Here is a 19,440-nt window from a genome sequence, read left to right on the forward strand (position 1 = left end):
ATTGAGCGTCAACAGTGTATGAAGCTGATGCCAATAGAAATAAACACAATGTCCATAGATGTGAAAGTAAAGCAGCTGCTGCTATTTGTTTTGTGCAGGAACCCACTCCCATTACTGCTATGGAGCTGTCCACCAAGCAGGTAAGGACCTGTCTTCACACATAATAATTTATTATTATTATTATTTATTATTATTTATTAATTGTTGACAGGGATAGAAGTGAAACTAAAGAGTGAGGACGCCTGGGCCATTAAACAAACACTGCCCACTGAGAGCCAAACCCACAACCACCTTTCTTTTTACAAGAGCCTTTCCAACTGAGCCTCACATGGATACTCAAGTTTTACATCATCACTCTTTCTTTTGCTCCCACAGCAACAGCTGTACCTTGGCTCTGGCCTGGGTGTATCGCAGATGTCTTTACATCGGTGTGAGGTGTATGGGAAAGCTTGCGCCGAGTGCTGCCTGGCCAGAGACCCTTATTGCGCCTGGGACGGCAGCGAGTGCTCCAGATACTTTCCTACCGCCAAGAGGTAGGAGCATGCACGCACCAAACCAAACACATCTTTGACCTTTATTTGTCCTCAGAGGGCCTCTTGAACCTGCATGCTTCTTTTCAGCAACATCCTGCCTTTGTGTTAATGCCTTCACACGCAGTCACACCTGGGAGTTATCAGTGCACCTGCAGCCTGATGTTGCAATCGGCTTTAAATGCTTTGCTCGAAGGCATCCTAATATACAACGTTGTTCCTTTTACCTCAGACCTCAACCAGCATTTAGACAGCGAGTGCTGTGAATCCCAAAAAAAAAGTACACAGCTTCACGGTACATGCCAGAACATCTAAGCATGGAAGTAATCAGGAGTTAGAATATTATACGGGCACAAAATACAGTCATTAAATACGCACAGGCCAAGTATGCATTCCGAGAGGTACAATCCAGCAACCCGGGGTTATAACTTCTGCCAGCAATAGTTGTTTTGAGTTGTGATGCCGTCGCCCTACAGCCAAGATGTACACACACACACACACACACACACACACACACACACACACACACACACACACACACACACACAGAGTAATATAAAGACGCACAGGAACATACATTACACAAGTAAACACACACTAAATTATAGCCAACAGGAGCTGTCTGACCGCTTCACACTGCAGCCAGGAGGTATGAACATACACACCCTCAAATTACCCTCTGCTGTATCCAGCAGGATTAGGCTGACCACCATAGCCCACACACACACACACACACACACACACACGTAGCACTATACCTCTGCATCTCATTCATCCAGAACTTCTCACACCAGCAGAAGTAGGCCAGCGGGTATACTCCAGCTTGGCAGGGTTACAGAGGTGGTGGCACACCCCGCGGTTAAGGCCAGGATCGGCTCCTCTCGGCTCTCCTCTGCACTGCAAATATTTTCCCTCCCAGAATGAGAACCAGACACCCGGCTCCGCACGTGCTCAGACGGCCAAAAAAGACAGGAATGTTAGCCCAGGAAGCGTACAGAGGAGGGACATGTGTGAGAAAGAGACAGAAAGACGAGTGTCCAGATATATATGGCACACAGAAGAAAAAGGGGAAGGGATGTTAGCGGCCATATTTTATGTGCAGAATTTTCAAACACGAGCTGACTATTTCTCTCCATCCGTTTCTTTTTTTCTTTTTTTTTACAACGGTTCTACTTTTTTTCTCTATCTACTTTATTTCCTTCTGTCCAACCCTCACCTCACCTTTGACCTACCCCACCTCTTCCTGCTTTGATTTTTGCAGCGCCCATCAGAGATTTTAAACGTGACCATGACAACTAGGAGCAAGGAGAGACACATTTGCAGTTATTCAGTAAAGCCAGGCTGTGAAAACGTCTTGCCGTCAAACTGTAAAAAAAAATCTGAATGACAAAGTGGACTTTCATATCGAGACGAAAAAGAGTGGGGCTGCTTTTACGAGTCATTTCAAGGGCGAAACAATGCTGTGTGTGTTTCATAATAACGGTTCATCAGAAAGCAATGAAGCACAAGGTTTCATTGCTCTGCAGGTTTATTTGTCCTACAATTCTGCCAGGATTTAGTTTTTAGTTTTTTTCACTCAATGTGATTTAACAGTGGAGCGGAGATTCAATAAATAGCCACTCTCCAGTCCTTATTAAAGGAAAGAGAAGCTGAATGTGGAACAGTATTGTGTAACATTGCCCCCTAGTGGTTGCAACCAAACAGTACAGAGAACAAAACGTGAGAAGTGCATTACCAGCATTACCAGTACACCCACTTCTGCCATTAACTTTCACTGTGGTTTCTTCCCAGGCGAACCAGACGACAGGACATCAGAAACGGAGACCCTCTCTCCCAATGCTCAGATCTTCAGCATCACGGTAGCTTAATGACCACTACACACAAACACACACACTCTCTCCCCCCTTCTCGCCACACACTCCTCATCCCCCTCCTCCCCCCCACCTGTGTGTGTTTTGGTTTGAGTAGACGATGCGGACGGCTTAGGAGGCGTGGAGGACCGGGGCGTGTACGGCGTGGAGAACAGCAGTATGTTCCTTGAGTGCAGCCCAAAGTCTCAGAGAGCACTCACATACTGGCAGCTGCAGAAGCCCAACGAGGACCGCAAGCACGAGGTGTGTATGTTTCTCACGTTGTTGCTGATTTGCCTCTCAAAAAGCAGGCAACAGAAAATGCAACTAGATGATTGTAAAACTCACACATCCCCAATTTGAACTCCAGCTCAATGTCACGCTAATTCAACTGCCGCAAACAAAACATCTCTCTGGCAAAGGCCACATGTTTCCTTCTCTGTGTTATCATGCAATGAACTCTGACCTCTGTGGCCTTTACCCTCAGTGACATGAAAAGGGTGGTAACCTAGGGGTGTGTATGGTTAGATTAACTTTTGACCCTATCATGTAACTAATTACGATTGCCTGACTTTCTACTGTGGCGTTCAGAGTCTGTGGTTTTAGGCACTGATGATGCAAATAAATACAATCAAGGGAGTTTGAGGAACAGATCCAAGAGTTTTAAGGCTTATCCGAAGCAAATCATTATAATATGATGTTGAAGGTTTTTTGTTTCTCTGGAAAGCAATCATTCTATCTTTTTTACACAACTTATCGTGTGTTTCTTTTCACGCCACTGCCCTCACTGCTATAACACAATAGTCTCTTTCAGATTAATTATGTGGGTGCATGTTTCACACAGTGTCTTTGTCTGTGAACATGTGCCTGGCTTGTACAGTACTGTTGCTCCACTTGCTGAGCTTAACTGTGCAGAACAATGTGTTGTTGTATGTGTTGAGTTTGACACTATAAGCCTGTTTTCACGCATCTGCTGAAGGGTATAAGTTTCTCTGTGCTCACTTAAATATTTTCAAGCATGACTTTATGACATCACAAATAGTTTGGAAACTTATTATGGTCCAATATGCAAATTAAAGACGTGTGAGGTCACTGAGGTGGACGTTTACAAATTTATAACGCGATAATGGATTTATTTTTGCGGATACCGAGACAACACATGCTTTTTTTATTTCAAGCAAAGTATTTTAATGTCCTAGAACATGGAATCAATTATAGAATTTGGCAGTTCTAGAAACTCTGGTCCTGATGGGAACACATCTGTTTGCCTTTTATGTTTGTTTGCCTAGTTCCCTCTTACCAATATCTTGCTCTTATTAAAATAAAAAAAATAAAAATCTTATTTTCTCTCTGTTTCCTTTTATAGATCAAGCTAGATGACCGGGTGCTCCGTACAGACCAGGGTCTGCTCATACGCAGTCTGGCCCAGTCCGACACAGGTACCTACCACTGCCAGGCTGTGGAACACGGCTTCATCCAGCCCCTACTGCGCCTCAACCTCCAGGTCATCCCTGCCCAGAAACTGGGTGACATCTTACCCGGACTTCCCAGCCCAGGAGGCGGGGTCGGTCACTCTCCCAAGCACAGGCTGTGGTATCGCGATTTCCTGTCTCTCTTGGACCACCCAGACCTCAACAGCGTTGAAGAGTTTTGCGATCGAGTTTGGAAGAAAGAACGCAAACAGAAGAGGGTGAAGACGCCCAACGGAAACAATCAGGGTAGAACCGACAGCACCGGCGGTTCAAACCCTGCATTACGGCCTAAAGCTTTACCTCCCAAAGCCCAGAAGCAGCAAGCCAGTCCACCACAGAGCAGGCCAGGGCCAACAGTGGAAGGGTCAGCACGAAACCAGACTCTCCAGAAAGCTCAACCAAATCTGGGTATGTTGAGTGTCCAGACTCCTAAGAACAATCAGAAGACGCAAAACGGCCAGAAGGGGCAGGGCAGCCAGGCTGGTTCTCAGGCTGCGGGGGGGTCACGGGCGAGCAGCCAGCACGCAGCCAAGTGGAGGCGGATGCAGGAAAATAAGAAGGGACGCAACAGGAGGACCCATGAGCTTCAAAGACCCCCACGAAGCGTTTGAGAAAAAGCACTGAGATGCACACATGCGACCAGATCTACACATACAAGCACAAACCCACGCATCCACACATAAACACACCAACACATTCGATAGATTGTGTGTCCAATGTAAGATTCAGTGACCTCGCCATCACAACAGCAGAACAAAAACCCGTAAGAAAAAAAAAAGAACAACTGCAGCACACACTTTTAGATAGACATGAGCTGCACTTGTGTAACAATGAAACTCAAATTCAAAGACGCATACACAAATGCACATAAATTGTGAAGAGGACATCAACAGAGGACTGAAATACTGGAATGCAAACTGTAAATGTGTGAGGATATGGCGGGTGGCCTAGGATACTGCCTGGCAGACACTTCAACTTCCTGTACATAAGCTACTAAAATAAGACTGGGACGAAAATGTTTAGTGAGGCGTTTCTTGGCAAGCATCTGGACTTGGTATGCTGATAGGACAGTTTTTGGAGACGTTAACAGATACACAGACATTTCTGGAGAATCAATTATGCATCCATTGCAACCTGCCGTCCTCTTTGACCTGAGCATGTGAACTGCAAGATTGCGTATATGGATGGATAAAGAACTCTTATTTTGAAGAACTGTTTGAGGAAAAGAACCTTCCGTCTTTCAAGCGAAGACAGACGACAGCGCCCATAAAGAGCAAAGGGAGGGGTTGTGTCCCTCATAAAACAAATAGAAGCATTATTACATGCAGAAACTGTCATGCCACGGTGCAGAGAAAGTGCTTCATCAGAACCATGTCCACCTGAGGCTGGGGAAGCATTGTGCATGTTGTTGTCAATCAATGTTTTAATAAGCTAGTTATTTTATGGAATTCTAGATGCTTTTTTTTTTTTTTTTTACACCCTACCTTAAAGAAATGTTACATTTTTATTTTATATTTCCTTTCCAGACCAGTGCTTCTATTTTGGGAGGCAAAAGTTACAAGCAACATAGTAGTCTCATTGTGCATTATCCCTTCTGCTCTTGAGGATTCTGTGTAAGTTATTATGGTGTTGCTTTTTCTGGGATTTATAGAATCTGGGCACGAATTCCAGTTGTAGGCTATGCTATAAACCCAGTCTGAAGTAGACTGCCAGTTGTTTTGTGTACATATATACAACAAACTTAACTATCTGTGTATATACAGTACATATACAGTACAAGAACACCACTTGATTATTATTTATTGCTCATTGTTTTGTGAAAGGGTTGCATTTATTTTTGATATTATGGTGTTTTTGGCTCATCAATATATTGGAGAAACAATGGCAACAGCAACTGAGAAAACTTTGATGGACCAACTGGGTGAAAGAATGTCAAGGAATCCCTTTTTGGGGATAAAAGGATTGAAAATGACGTACGAGTAGGGGTTTGTGTCATTGCTACATTTTTGATAGAGATCCCACTAACGATAAGCACAATTTTGTCTCTTTTGACTTTCATAACAGATGATTTCATAACAGATGACTTCATAACGTGTTCCTTTCTCCCAAATCCATTCAACATGTCTTTGTTCATCCAGTATCCATTATGTGTAAGATAATTCCCCAAAACTGAAAAACCTTAGCTGTGACTCTCTGTAAGAAATAGTGGAGAAAAAAGTTAAATTTAGTCTAAAGGAGAAGACACGTTATACTGCATGTGAATGCTACCTACAGTATGCATCTTTTTTATCGTCTCTTTACGTGTTTTGTGTGAGAGGTAAAGTTCCCTTAACGCAAGGTGTGATTTACTTTTGTCCTTTTTGCCAAAACAGTGATATTTAACAGCTCATGATACTCTAGCCAAAGCTGTTTGAGATCCACGCTGCTTAAACTTCGATTCAACAATGGTACCCATTTCCCCTGTGCCCCTAATACATGACAAGAGAAATGTGTCAATGCAATAATTCAGAGCAAATAGTGTTCTCTACCAATACTCCAAAGTTTGGTGTGTCCCTGATTCGGGTCTCTCCCTCAGAGTTAGTAAAGTGAGAGAGCTGAAAGTTACCGCTGCTGTAGCACAGTTCTTTCTGGCATGCATTCAGTTGTCTAAATAAACATCTCCGTTACAAAAAAAAAAATGTCAGTCTCATTTCAGTTATTTCAATCAAAAACCTCCTACACACGGTGTCCTCAGCTGCACTTCATTTTATACAAGGTAACAATGAATGTTTGCCAGTCCGGTAAAACACAGCTGCACGGAGAGAGACACACACCCTCTGGAACACTTTCTTTCACTCGAATGATTTAAAAGACAAAATAATAACCTACAGCCACGCTGACGGCTGTGTGAGGCTGGGTTTACCTGAGCGCTAATCTGAGCATGCTCAGAACGAAAGCTAACACGCTGATGTTTAACAACAATGCTGATCACGTTCACCATCATAATTTAGCATGTTAACGTGTTAATGTTTGCTCACAAAGCACGCCAGCTGAGGCTGATGTGAGGGTCAATATAGTTTTGCAGATACTTTATGTGCAACGTCTCTTTTCAGAAACACTTCCCACATTATCCTGCACTAATTCACAGAACAGGCTGTCAACAGATTTGAACTATTAAACAACAATTTTAGAAAAATCATCAAAGCAAGCTTTTTGGTTTATCAAGAGTAACTGCAACCAATTATTTTTCACAGCACATATTTTGGCATGTCATTTCAGGAAAAGCACAGGTTTGATTGAGAATATTAGAAACCACTGCACCCCATGTGTTGAGCCTGTTCCAGGACCCTGGTAGTGTGCATGCTGGCTCACTGCCATTGCTCACTGGGACACTTAATGGAACTGAGACATCATTAACTAAATTTGTTTCCCCACTGTGACAAGTGAAAACGTTTTCTGTGGAAAGGGGGCTCGGTGTTCCTACATTGTTAAAATGTAATAAGTATAGTGTTTCAAGATTGGATTCCCTTGCGTTGAGGCAAAAATCTCACAGATGGATATGTTACATGAATCTAAAATTATCTGCACGGCGAGAGATAACTGGGATTTGTTGTTGTCGTTATCTGTAATTGAATGTTTTACAGCTGGCAAAGAAAACCACCACACTTAAGTAATCACACACAAAAACAACCGCTAAGTGCACTCACCCGCTGTTGTGCTCAACATATAACATTCTTTAACCTGCAGTTGTTATTCAAGGTAATTTACAGGTTTTCACAGCAGACACAACAGACATTTTGACTTTGCACAGGTGCACAGAAAAAACAGGGTCATTTTTCCGGTGTTACAATTATTTTCCTCTAAAGTAGTAATATTTCATAATTTCGGAGCATAATTAGTAGCCAGTTGGGGTGGGAATCACTAGAGGTCTCACGATTCGGTACTATCATGATACTGCGATACTATCACGATACTGCAATATATTGAGTATTGCGATATGTTGAGACGGCCGCTTCCAGCGCTACTATAGCACCAGCAGCCGGTTTGATTCATGCTTTTTTTAACGTCTTTGACCAGCGCTGTGTCGCGAGTGTTATCCTGTGTGTCGAGCAACAGCTGTACGAGCAGCGGCGCTACGAGTGGCAGGAAGTCAAGACGTACGGCACATTTGTAATTTCTTTCTCCGGTGTCTCCATTTGTGCTTCCTTCCTACCAATCACACTGATCCGGGACCTCTGCTGACCTCACCAGAAAATAACATAGCACCATCTAGTGGATTGAAAAAGCAATTGATTTTGGACCAAAAAGTTTATAATTTATATAATAAAAGATCGATACTTGGCTTCCGTGTATCGATACGATATCGCCACGCAAAGTATCGCGATACTATGCAGACAGCGGACGTAGATACCAAATCCACGGCCCGCCACTGCATTAAAGTGCTCAGTATGATTAAGATAAGATACATCCAGAGTGGGTAACAGCTCAGAGACTGTATAACAGGTAAGAACACAAAAAACCTGACGGTGGCCCTGACACTGACCTTATCCCCTGTGTTAATGTATGAGCAGTCAGCGCCCCACTCCTCCTCCAGCTTTGCCGACACTCTGGGAAATGTTCATCTTTTCTCTCCCCAGCCCTATGATGTGTCTCTGAAGTCCTCATGACATTTGCCTCTCATGTTTTTCTTACTCTTATTTTGTGTGATTGAAATTTATATATAAACAAAAGGGTGAATATGTAATGGAAACAATACTGCACTTATAATTGTTGCAGGTTTGAATCATATCATATAATATATATATAATCATGTTGTGCTTAGGCTGGCAAGAACCTTGAGGCCCCTATTTCGTGAAACTCCTCCATTTTCTCTATTGTCAAACTTCCCGGGAAACCACATAATTTATGGGCATTCCCTTATCAACACGTTCTTTTCTAACCCCTAGCTTGCCAACTTAAAAAGTTACACCTGTTTTGCTAAGACGCACGCTCTTATTTGTCTGTTACAACCTTCAACTCATGAATGAAGTCTCCTCCCTACATAACACACGAACATGTTTGTGTGCTATGTAACCAGTGGTGTATAAAGTACCCAAAAGCCGTACTTGAGTAAAAGTAAAGATACCTTACTGGAAAATTACTCCAGTAAAAGTAAAAGTCACCTATTAAAATACTACTTAAGTAAAAGCCTTCTGATATTTTCTGTACTTAAGTATCAAAAGTATTTTTCTGATATAAAATGTACTTAAGTATTGAAAGTAAAAGTGCAAGTACATGCTTTTAATAAAAAAGCAATGGGTCTGAATTTTGAGAATTATGAAGTGTATTCTTTAAAGTGCTGTGGCCACCAGGACCAAGGACAAGGAGTTGTGTTGATAAAATAACTGGGTTGGCTGTGATCCATCCATATATATTATGTTCAACAGAATATATTGTACCTAAGTATACTTTTGCATCTACTATGAACTTATCATTATAATTCTCCAAAAAGCAATATGACACTATGAAAGAGTTGTAACTGTGGTTATAAGTATGCTCATTCCGTGGGGGCCTTGGTACCGGGCCGTGAGGCCCTTGGTACCGCAAGAAAGAATGAAAAATTAAAGTTCAATTTAAAAAATCAAGGCCGGAAAGATGTTTTATTGTGAAAAATGACCGGATACATCCGTCTGTGGTAACCTCTGACGGAACCACTTGACACATGTCAAGATGTTACGTTACCCTAAAAATGAAACTTAAGTCTGTTTCAACTCTGTCGGTGTTCTAGGTTAAAACCAAGGCAGAGTATCCTGAGATCGCCAAAAAAGCTCTGAAACCTGCTTCCATTTCAACATCCTGTCTTTGTGCAGCGGGTTATAAGTTCAGCAGTAGACTGGAGTAAAGGTCAGTTAGGAGTAGAGTCAGTAGACTGGAGTAAAGGTCAGTTAGGAGTAGAGTCAGTAGACTGGAGTAAAGGTCAGTTAGGAGTAGAGTCAGTAGACTGGAGTAAAGGTCAGTTAGGAGTAGAGTCAGTAGACTGGACATAATGAACACACGTCAGGTGTCGTTGTCTCTCGTCTCTCCGAGGTCGGACCCGGTCCGTGACGCATACAGGTTTGGGAGCGCTGGACTAGAGGATGTAGAGGGAAAATGCAGAATGATTCGCAAAACCTGCTTGGTGGAGTCTGTGTTCCACCACAGTCCCGGATGTTTTTTCTCTTCTTCTAAAGATAGATTTGATTTTGTAGCGAGTAACGAAGGTTTCAGGGGAAATGTATCGGAGTAAAAGTATCAGTTTTCTTTGCAAAATGTAGTGAAGTAAAAGTAGACAGAAATATAAATAGTAGAGTACAGATATCCCCAAAAAACTATTTAAGTACAGTAACGAAGTATTTCTACTTTAGAAGTATTTCTACTTCGTTGCTATTTCTACTTCTACTTTTACCACTGTATATAACTGAGCCATTGGTTCATCGTCCTGCATACTGGTTCATTCCTGCGCAGGTTTGAGAGTTTGTCTGGAGGAAACATTTTGTGAGCGACTGAGTTACTGAACATGTTTAAAGTCCAAATGCTGAGATATTTAGTCAACCAGCGACTAACTGCGGCTGGTGAAGAGATATTTGGGCTGTTTGAAAGAACGATAGCAGAGTACGAGGAGGAACTTTCTAGTTCGAAAGAGGAGAACGAGCGACAACAGAGACTACTGGACGCTGTTTTCAACCCGGAAGTCCGGATACAAAGAGCAGGTTGGTTCTGTTTTTTTCTTTATCACTTTAAACCAGGGCTGGCCAATCCATTTTCCCAAGGGGCCACATGAGAAATTGGGACCGTTGTGGAGGGCCGAACCTAATTCTGCTCAATATTCATTTTATTACTTTATAAAAAAAACAGTAAATGACATGGTTTATGTGCTGCTACTGGTAAGGGCTAAAGTGAGTGCTTTGGGACGGCGGAGGAGCTCACGGCAGCACCCGCTGCTCGCTGAGGACAGTAACTGCAGAACGATATGTGCTTTCACGTCACAGTCTCCCAGACACCAGAGAAGTCTCCAAAACTCTCCAATAACACCAGAAAAAGACCTCACGTGGGCCAAACTCATTTACAACTAATTCACTGCTTTTTCAGTGATAAACCTTTTGAGTAATAGAGTTTAATATGAGATTTCTCAGACGTATGAATGTATTTTATTATTCTCTACAGACGTACAGCAGCTGTTGGTGGTTCAAGAAGAGGTTCCCCCTGAGCAGCCAGACAGGAACTCCAGTCTGGACCAGGAAGACCCAGGCTCCCCCCACATTAAAGAGGAGCAGGAGGACCCACAGCCCCCTCACATTAAAGAGGACCAGGAAGACGCAGAGCCCCCACACATTAAAGAGGAACCGGAGGACCCAGAGCCCCCACACATTAAAGAGAAACAGGAGGACACAGAGCCCCCACACATTAAAGAGGACCAGAAGGATGCAGAGCCCCCACACATTAAAGAGGAACAGGAGGACCCAGAGCCCCCACACATTAAAGAGGACCAGGAGGACCCAGAGCCCTCACACATTAAAGAGGACCAGAAGGACGCAGAGCCCCCACACATTAAAGAGGAACAGGAGGACCCAGAGCCCCCACACATTAAAGAGAAACAGGAGGACACAGAGCCCCCACACATTAAAGAGGACCAGAAGGATGCAGAGCCCCCACACATTAAAGAGGAACAGGAGGACCCAGAGCCCCCACACATTAAAGAGGACCAGAAGGACGCAGAGCCCCCACACATTAAAGAGGAACAGGAGGACCCAGAGCCCCCAGGGCAGGAGGAACTCTGGATCAGTCAGGAGGGAGAGCAGCTTCAAGGGCTGGAGGAGGCTGATCTCAAATTCTCACTCACTCCTGTAAAGAGTGACGATGATGAAGAGGAAGCTCAGTCCTCACAGCTTCATCAAAGACAAACTGAAACAGAAGCTGATGGAGTGGATTGTGGAGGACTAGAACCAGACAGGAAGTTAGATCCAGAAAGACATCAAGGACCAGATACTGATGACACGGATGACAGTAGAGACTGGATGGAGACTCAGGAACCTCGGTCAGATTTAAACCCTCTGCAAAACAATAAAGTACCTGGAAGTGATGTGAACTGTAGTACTGGAAATACATCAATCAGCTCCACTGAATGTGCTGGAAGCTTTGACCACAAGGGACATCTGGAGAAACACTCCGAATCCAAAACAGGAGTGAAACCATTTCAATGCTCGGTTTGTGACAAAAGATTTGGATTGTATAGTGTTCTGAAGGTTCACATGCGTGTCCACACAGGAGAGAAATTCAGTTGTTCCGTGTGTAGTAAAACATTTTCACACAAGGGAACCCTGAAGGATCACATGCGTGTCCACACAGGAGAGAAATTCAGTTGTTCCATGTGTAGTAAAACATTTTCATATAAGAGAACCCTGAAGGATCACATGACTGTCCACACAGGAGAGACACCATTTAGTTGTTCCGTGTGTAGTAAAACATTTTCACACAAGGGAACCCTGAAGGATCACATGACTGTCCACACAGGAGAGAAATTCAGTTGTTCTGTGTGTAGTAAAACATTTTCACACAAGAGAAGCCTGAATGCTCACATGCGTGTCCACACAGGAGAGACAACATTTATTTGTTCAGTTTGTGGTAAATCATTTACACAAAAGCAAAATATGAAACAACATTTAATTATCCACACTAGAGAAACACATTAGTCGTGGTGTTTGCTCAACAAGATTCTCTTGTCTCGGTTATTTAAAAAAATTCAAGTGTATTCATGAAAGTGTCAGAAATAAACACTTAAAAACTGTCAGGCTGACAGACTCCAAAATTAGTGTATTCAGCTAAGATGAAGCTACACATTAGTTTAAATTCTTTGGTGTGTGTTTCTCTGATATTGTATTATGTTTCATGTGTTCTGTATTGCCATGTTAAATTGTTTTAAATTGTCAAAGTATTCCCTGTCCCCTATGCAGCACTATGGTTTGAGCTGAATTATCAAAGGTGATGAAACGGAGGTAAATATTGAACCTTCTTTCTCTTCAGCAATGTTTTCTCTCTAGTTTAAACTCATTACTTAAGATTAAACTGCCTTTTGTTCCATGACTGAAGAATAACTAAAAATGAAAAAATAATTGTGGTTAATTATCTCCATCGTTCTTTCTTCTTTAACATCATCCTCTAGATCTCATCTCTTTAAGATGTAGGGTTTCAGGACGTGAAGGGTTTCAGGACGTGAATATGTTACCTTTTGTTGAATGAACTTTCTCTCTTTGATTCACTACTATTGTAACAGCTGTTCAAGTAATGTTCTAATTGTTTTCATGGCTCACAAACAGTTGAAAAGTTCAGCCAATGTTTCCACCAAAATGACTTAAGTTCAATGTTGTACTTCCATATTTGCCCGAGTGTTTGTAGCTAAGCAGCAGCCTGTTTTTAGTTTGAACCTACATCTGTCTGTTCATGATTAATGGTTGTTAATGGAAGTTACATTTATCATTTGTATGTGAAATGTGATTGAATTGCCTTCATTAATGAAATGTATTGTTCACTGATATGATTTCCACCTGTTTTTTTTTTCATGGTAATTAAATTAAATCAACAAATATTAAGCATATCTTTGTGGTTGCTTGCAGGTTATGAATTGGCAAAATTAAATAACCTAAAAATGGGGTAAGATTCCATTGAAATTCCCCTTAATTCTAAAAGAAATGTGGGTAAACTAGAGAATAACCTTTTTCAAATGAATGCTTGTTTGTAAATACTGTGTAAAATATATTTTATAGCTAAAGTAAGGGACATGTTTACCCCTAGAACATGTAATTATCCCAATACCTGTGTATTAAAAACAAATTAATAGAGATGTGAATGTCCTGTTGGCATTTGGTCTTGCTCACATGTAAAGAATTGGTCAACATTTTTAGACCATCATATCCTGAGCTTGACCAATATATTTGTTTTATAGTTTAACAAGCCCTCTTTCAGATAAAATATCAAATTTAACAAGTTTCGGGATATGATAAAGCCCCCAAAAGGCAGTTGAATTGGCCTAGTGACAAAAATAAAAATAACATTACAAATACAATAGGGTCCTCCCAGACTTACGTTGTCGGTGCTCGGACCCTAATAATACAATAGGTCCCTCTTCAACATTGTCGGTGCGAGGGCTAATAATACAAATTAGAAGAACAATAGGTCCTCCGCTCTGACTACGTCAGTTCTCGGGCCCTAATTATTTTAATAATAATTAATTATTTTAGTAATTCATTTTGTTTGTGAAAAGAAATTAGAGGAACTACATTAATACAGCTATAGAACATATGTACCTGCAGTAGGGGTGGGAATCACTAGAGGTCCCACGATTCGGTACTATCTCGATACTTGAGTCACGATTCAATATTATCACGATACTGCGATATATTGAGCATTGCGATATATTGTGATTTATTACCTTTTTCCAACTGCAAATTGTCCCCAAAGGAAAAGTTTGTCAACATATTTGGTTCTAATAAGATAAAGCTTTCAGTCTGTTCATCTCACTTCAATAATTTTTATTGCATCAAAATGTGATTGTCAAGCAGACAAACTGAGCAACATGTCATAAATGTTGCACCTGACAAACTGAACTGCTTGTATTACAGTCTACATAGCCGCGTCATTCGCGCCGGAGATGGGGGCGGGGCTTATCTCTATGCAAACAGTTTTCATTTCCGCCATCCACAATGGAAATAACTAGTAATAACTAGTTCTGCTTTATACTTGTTGTGGAAATTCCAAAAACGCAGGAACATCAAACACCCTCGTGTCTGGGTTCATAATATTATCCGTAGGCGCACACAGCTCGGTGAATTTCACCGACTTCTCCAGGAAGTGTATCTGAATGGCAGTCGCTTCCAACGCTGCTATTCAATAAAGTTGAATCTGAATCTGAATCATCTATAGCACCAGCAGCCGGTTTGATTCATTTTTTTAACGTCTTTGACGAGCGCTGTGTCGCGAGTGCTGTACGAGCAGCGGCGCTACGAGTAGCAGGAAGTCGAGACGTACGGCACATTTCTAATTTCTTTCTCCGGTGTCTCCATTTTTATTTCCTTCCTACCAATCACGCTGATCCGGGACCTGTGCTGACCTCACCAGAAAATAACACAGCACCATCTAGTGGACTGAAAAAGCAATTGATTTTGGACAAAAAGTTTATAATTTATATAATAAAAGATCGATACTTGGCTTCCGTGTATCGATACAATATCGCCACGCAAAGTATCGCGATACTATGCTGAATCGATTCCCCACACCCACCACGGTTCCTTAATAAGTTCCGTATCCGCCGCCATGACACCTCTACACACTACACTTGAGCTGATGGTTTATGGGACAGAAGAGAGCTGAATCCAATTCCATATAGAACTGAATCCAATTCCAGGTAGAACTGAATCCAATTTTTATTTTTCAGTTTGAGTAAAATTGACTGACAAATTGACTGTGTATTTGTCTGCTAATACATGAACATGGGCTCTGTTCTTCTCGTGTCCCAGGAAACCATGACAGTGTGACAGCGTGTCAGCATGCACAATACCAGCACCTTGACAGTCAATCAGCTAAAAGGAAATTCTGAATAAGTTATATTATTTTCCACCGCGACATGTCAAAATGTCTTCCATTATAAAATGCCTGTAAACTCAAACAACAAAGGGGACTGCGGCCTGCAGAGACGATGATGATTCTCATGAGGAACCACCAGAGGTCACTGTTGTCTAACTGCCCGTGCAGCCCGTCCGTCAAAGCCCATCAGACTCTTGTAGAAGGAAGCTGAAACATCTTAGCATGTAATGTTTCCACGGAAATCTCTTCTTTTCACGGTCGGACACAATTACCCATTCTCAGAAGCGGTGTGCTCGTGCGTGCACACACATGTCAGCTGAAGTGATTAGAGTGCTGCAATCACGTCCACGGCCCTCAAGATTCACACACTTGTTATATATTTGCTGGTCCTGTTACCATGGCGACTGTCCTTGAATGTCCTGTGTGTCTGTGTGCATATGTGTGTGGGTCTGTCTCGGTCTTAAAAATACACATTTTTCCGCCACAGCAAGGAGTTGTCTGGACCATCATGTTGGAGGGGTTTTATTACTGTGTCCTTTGCTTGAGGGAGCTTCTTCACTGTCTAAAGCGTTTCCCCTTCTTCTGCTCCTCACAGCTACATTTCTTTTCTTCCTTTTTTTTTTTTTTTTACAGCAGACTCTCAACAACAATTTAGCTGTCAAAGGATACATACAAATTCAGCATTTAAAAGGCATACTTATTATATTATTATCACAGCAAACTGTATTACATTTATTGGAAAATTAATTCCACAGCAAATGTATTTATCTAACGTTACATTTTGAAATTCCTTATCCCAATCTGAAATGTATGACATCGTATTTGAGACATTTTTAAGAGGATTTTTTGGGGGGATATCTTCATACTAAAAATAGAGAAAGTTTAAGGCCAAAATTATTTATTTTTCGAAACATAATTTGACTCCACAGAAGGAGTTTGATGGGTGATGTTTTACCTAAACTTTAAATGAAATGAAAACGCTAAAGTATTTTACATTTACATTGCATCAATACATCTGTTCAATATTTATATCTCACTGTTCTCTCTCTCTCTCTCTCTCTCTCTGTCTCTCTCTCTCTCTCTCTCTCTCTCTCTCTCTCTCTCTCTCTCTCTCTCTGTGTGTGTGTGTGTGTGTGTGCTGAAGATACAAGACAGTGTGTATATCTAAAGCTCCTCACGACTCTTGAAAATAGTCTCTATTCAGAAGCTCATTCATTCTTGCATAGGAGCAAACACAAGGAATTGAGGGAAATCAAGTCTAGTGTATTATTATTATATAAATAATAAATGTTTTACCGGTACATCACGACACCTCTATTCTCATCACTCCATCTTTTCTCACTTCCTGGTTTGCCTAATACGTTTGTGCTCATATCCCTCTTTCTCTCTCTCTCTCTCTCTCTCTCTCTCTCTCTCTCTCTCTCTCTCTCTCTCTCTCTCTCCCTTTGAGCTTCTGTAAAAAGCCGGGACACACACACAAAGTTCACATACGTCCATGAAGTGAAAGCTCACAGCTGTAGGCTTTGTAGGTGCGCTGCACTGTACTGCGGAACTGCCATGTGCATTGAACTAATCTTCAACTGATCCCATAATTAGGAACACTGTAGGTGAGTGGCAGCTGCTGCAGGAAACCATGGAAACTGGGGAGGGATCTGATACAGAGCAGCTCTCCTTGGTGCTCGATGACATTTTCCGTGAAGACCGAACCCCACTGAGCCTTAACTGGGATCTCCAGGTGCAACTCTCTTTGCCTTCTCTTTTTGCCTTCCCCCGATTGGTCAAATAGTGCAGACAAGTATGCGTAAACATAATGGAAACATGTATTTTCTTACATTTTATAAAGGATTAATCGCTAAATTAAGAAACTAATCGTTAGATTAATTGATAATGATATATATATATTAGCAGAAGTCCAATTAATGCTGTTGACGTTCTTCCTTTCTTTTCAAAAGTGAAACGCAAGGTTCAACCTCTCTGCCGACACCAATAACTTCCATACAGTCCCTTAAAAGAGCATTAACTGACCAACAACATATATCTATTTTGACGAAAATAAAAGCTACTCAGCCAGGTTTACCTGTCACTTTAAAATGCTAATTACATAACCAAGCGCTTTGTCTCTGCACATATATTCCCTGAGGTGTCCTCGGTATAGCCAGTGCCCTCTGGGAGTGCTGTTTCCTAGTCTGTTGTTGAGAATCCATGATTTATGGCTGTGATCCCGCCTCCTCAACACAGTCTACAAGGTTGGGAGTCCTAAACAGAGACAGCCTTACGCAGCAGTGCAGGGAGAGATATAAAGTTTGACCTCTCCGCTCACTGATTACATGGGATTGATGAGGTGATCAATGACCTATTCCTCTTTGTCTCTGACGAGAATACTGATTCGCTCTGTGCTGCAGGGTTACGATCAAGGACTTGGTAAATCACCATGGACTGCCAACGCGTTCTGGTGAAAACGTCACTTTTTTGTTACGTTACAAGTCAAGAACAAAGATTTAAAGCAGCATTTGGAAACTGCCAAGACCTACAGAGACAGTTGGCCTTGAAGTATTTTATGTAACCCCCTCGTTAGCTTCATAATGTCATGTTTGCATGTGCTCACATTTTGCCGTCGGTGTGACTCATCTGTGTTTAGTCTAGCTTAACTCAAGGGACTTACCCCCTTGTTGCCAATTGATGACGTCACTGGCAATGACGCACTACCTTAACAACAGGTGTGTGGTGTTGATGATTCATGAGCTGTGGGGTTATTTATGACTTCAAATGGCATTTAAACCCCATTACTTTGACATTATCTCCCATCCATTTCTTTCTAAAATGATCCTATTTTGTTTCCGCCTGAAGGACTCATCTTAGTCCGCTTCCACTTCTGATGAATCAGCCCATTAGACGCGAGAGCGGCATTAGTAAAGATGTCTGCTGCTGTCAATTCACTTAGAAAAAATGAAAGTGGAATGTGGAGCGGGAGTGGGTGATGAGTAGAGGAGGAGACAACACAAATCCATTACACTGGTGAGCCAAGCATTGAAAGATTTCTCTCAAATGCCACATTTGTCCAAAGAAAATGAATTGCATGCAAACAGCAGCATGAGTCAGATGTGAGCTATAACACCATGATGCATCTTAAACGCAATGTCCATTCATGCATGCCTTTTGCTCTTACAACCCCGGTTTTAGGTGAGTCTTTCAACGGTGATGCGTTTCCATTTCTGGCAGCAGCTTGTGTGTGATTCACTGTGGAAAAACCTTGTTAATTAGCAGCAGCAGCCTCCATTGAAGAGACAAAGAAGCTGTCTGGTATACTCGCAGGAAGGAAAACTTGCAAGGAACAAGACATCAGAGAACTGTCACACTATCTGAGTGATCTCAGTGAGAAAAACAGTGCCTGGAACAAACTGAAAATTGCTCCAGTTAAATCAGGGATGCCACTGTGGCTACCTTCTAGATGTATAACTACAAATATGAGTGTATTTGTTCACCTATAGTGTGTCCTAGTTCTCACCTACTTCCACCAGCCACTGGACTAGTGGATTTTGGAGATTGGCTTCTAGACTGTGACCAGTAAATCCTATTAACAGTTCCCAGTTAAAGTCTCCTCCTCACGCCCTTCACCCACACACCATAACAACCTCCGTACAAGAAATCTTACAGGCACTAAGTTCAGAATTGTTTCATTGTCCGAAAAGCATCCCCTTTTTCCTTGAAAGATACAGTTTTAGGACTTCCTGACGGTGATTTAGACTGAAAGGATAATTGGAAGTGAACACTATGCTCCCTTAGTAACTCCATGCACCTTTTCTAAATCCACCTCAGATGCAGATGAGGTGATGTGCACCAGAATGACTGTTGAGCCACCAGACATAAACACGGTATGTGAGATTTAGCTTTCAGCAAATCGTTGCTGATATTAAAACACACTCCATGTCACTAAATATCAGAGACAGGCATTAATTCAAGCTTTTTCCTCAGTTCGATGCACACATTTCTTCCATGCTGGTGCCTTTGTATTTG

The 19,440-nt window shown here is 41.9% G+C and overlaps 1 protein-coding gene across 1 annotated transcript in view; it reads left to right on the top strand.

The window, feature by feature from the left end:
• sema3aa (sema domain, immunoglobulin domain (Ig), short basic domain, secreted, (semaphorin) 3Aa) overlaps nt 1-4,463 on the top strand; it is a gene marked incomplete at both ends in the record, with an annotated part of 29,577 nt that extends 25,114 nt beyond the window's left edge. Inside the window, 5 exons of the mRNA XM_079236228.1 lie at nt 99-140; nt 376-533; nt 2,322-2,389; nt 2,499-2,644; nt 3,747-4,463. Coding sequence (XP_079092354.1) covers nt 99-140; nt 376-533; nt 2,322-2,389; nt 2,499-2,644; nt 3,747-4,463 — 1,131 coding nt within the window. The remainder of the gene's footprint in view (nt 1-98; nt 141-375; nt 534-2,321; nt 2,390-2,498; nt 2,645-3,746) is intronic.
• Nucleotides 4,464-19,440: the final 14,977 nt, after the last annotated feature.

The sequence above is a fragment of the Taurulus bubalis genome (assembly GCF_910589615.1).
Source record: "Taurulus bubalis genome assembly, chromosome: 20".
Taxonomy (NCBI): Eukaryota; Metazoa; Chordata; class Actinopteri; order Perciformes; family Cottidae; genus Taurulus; species Taurulus bubalis.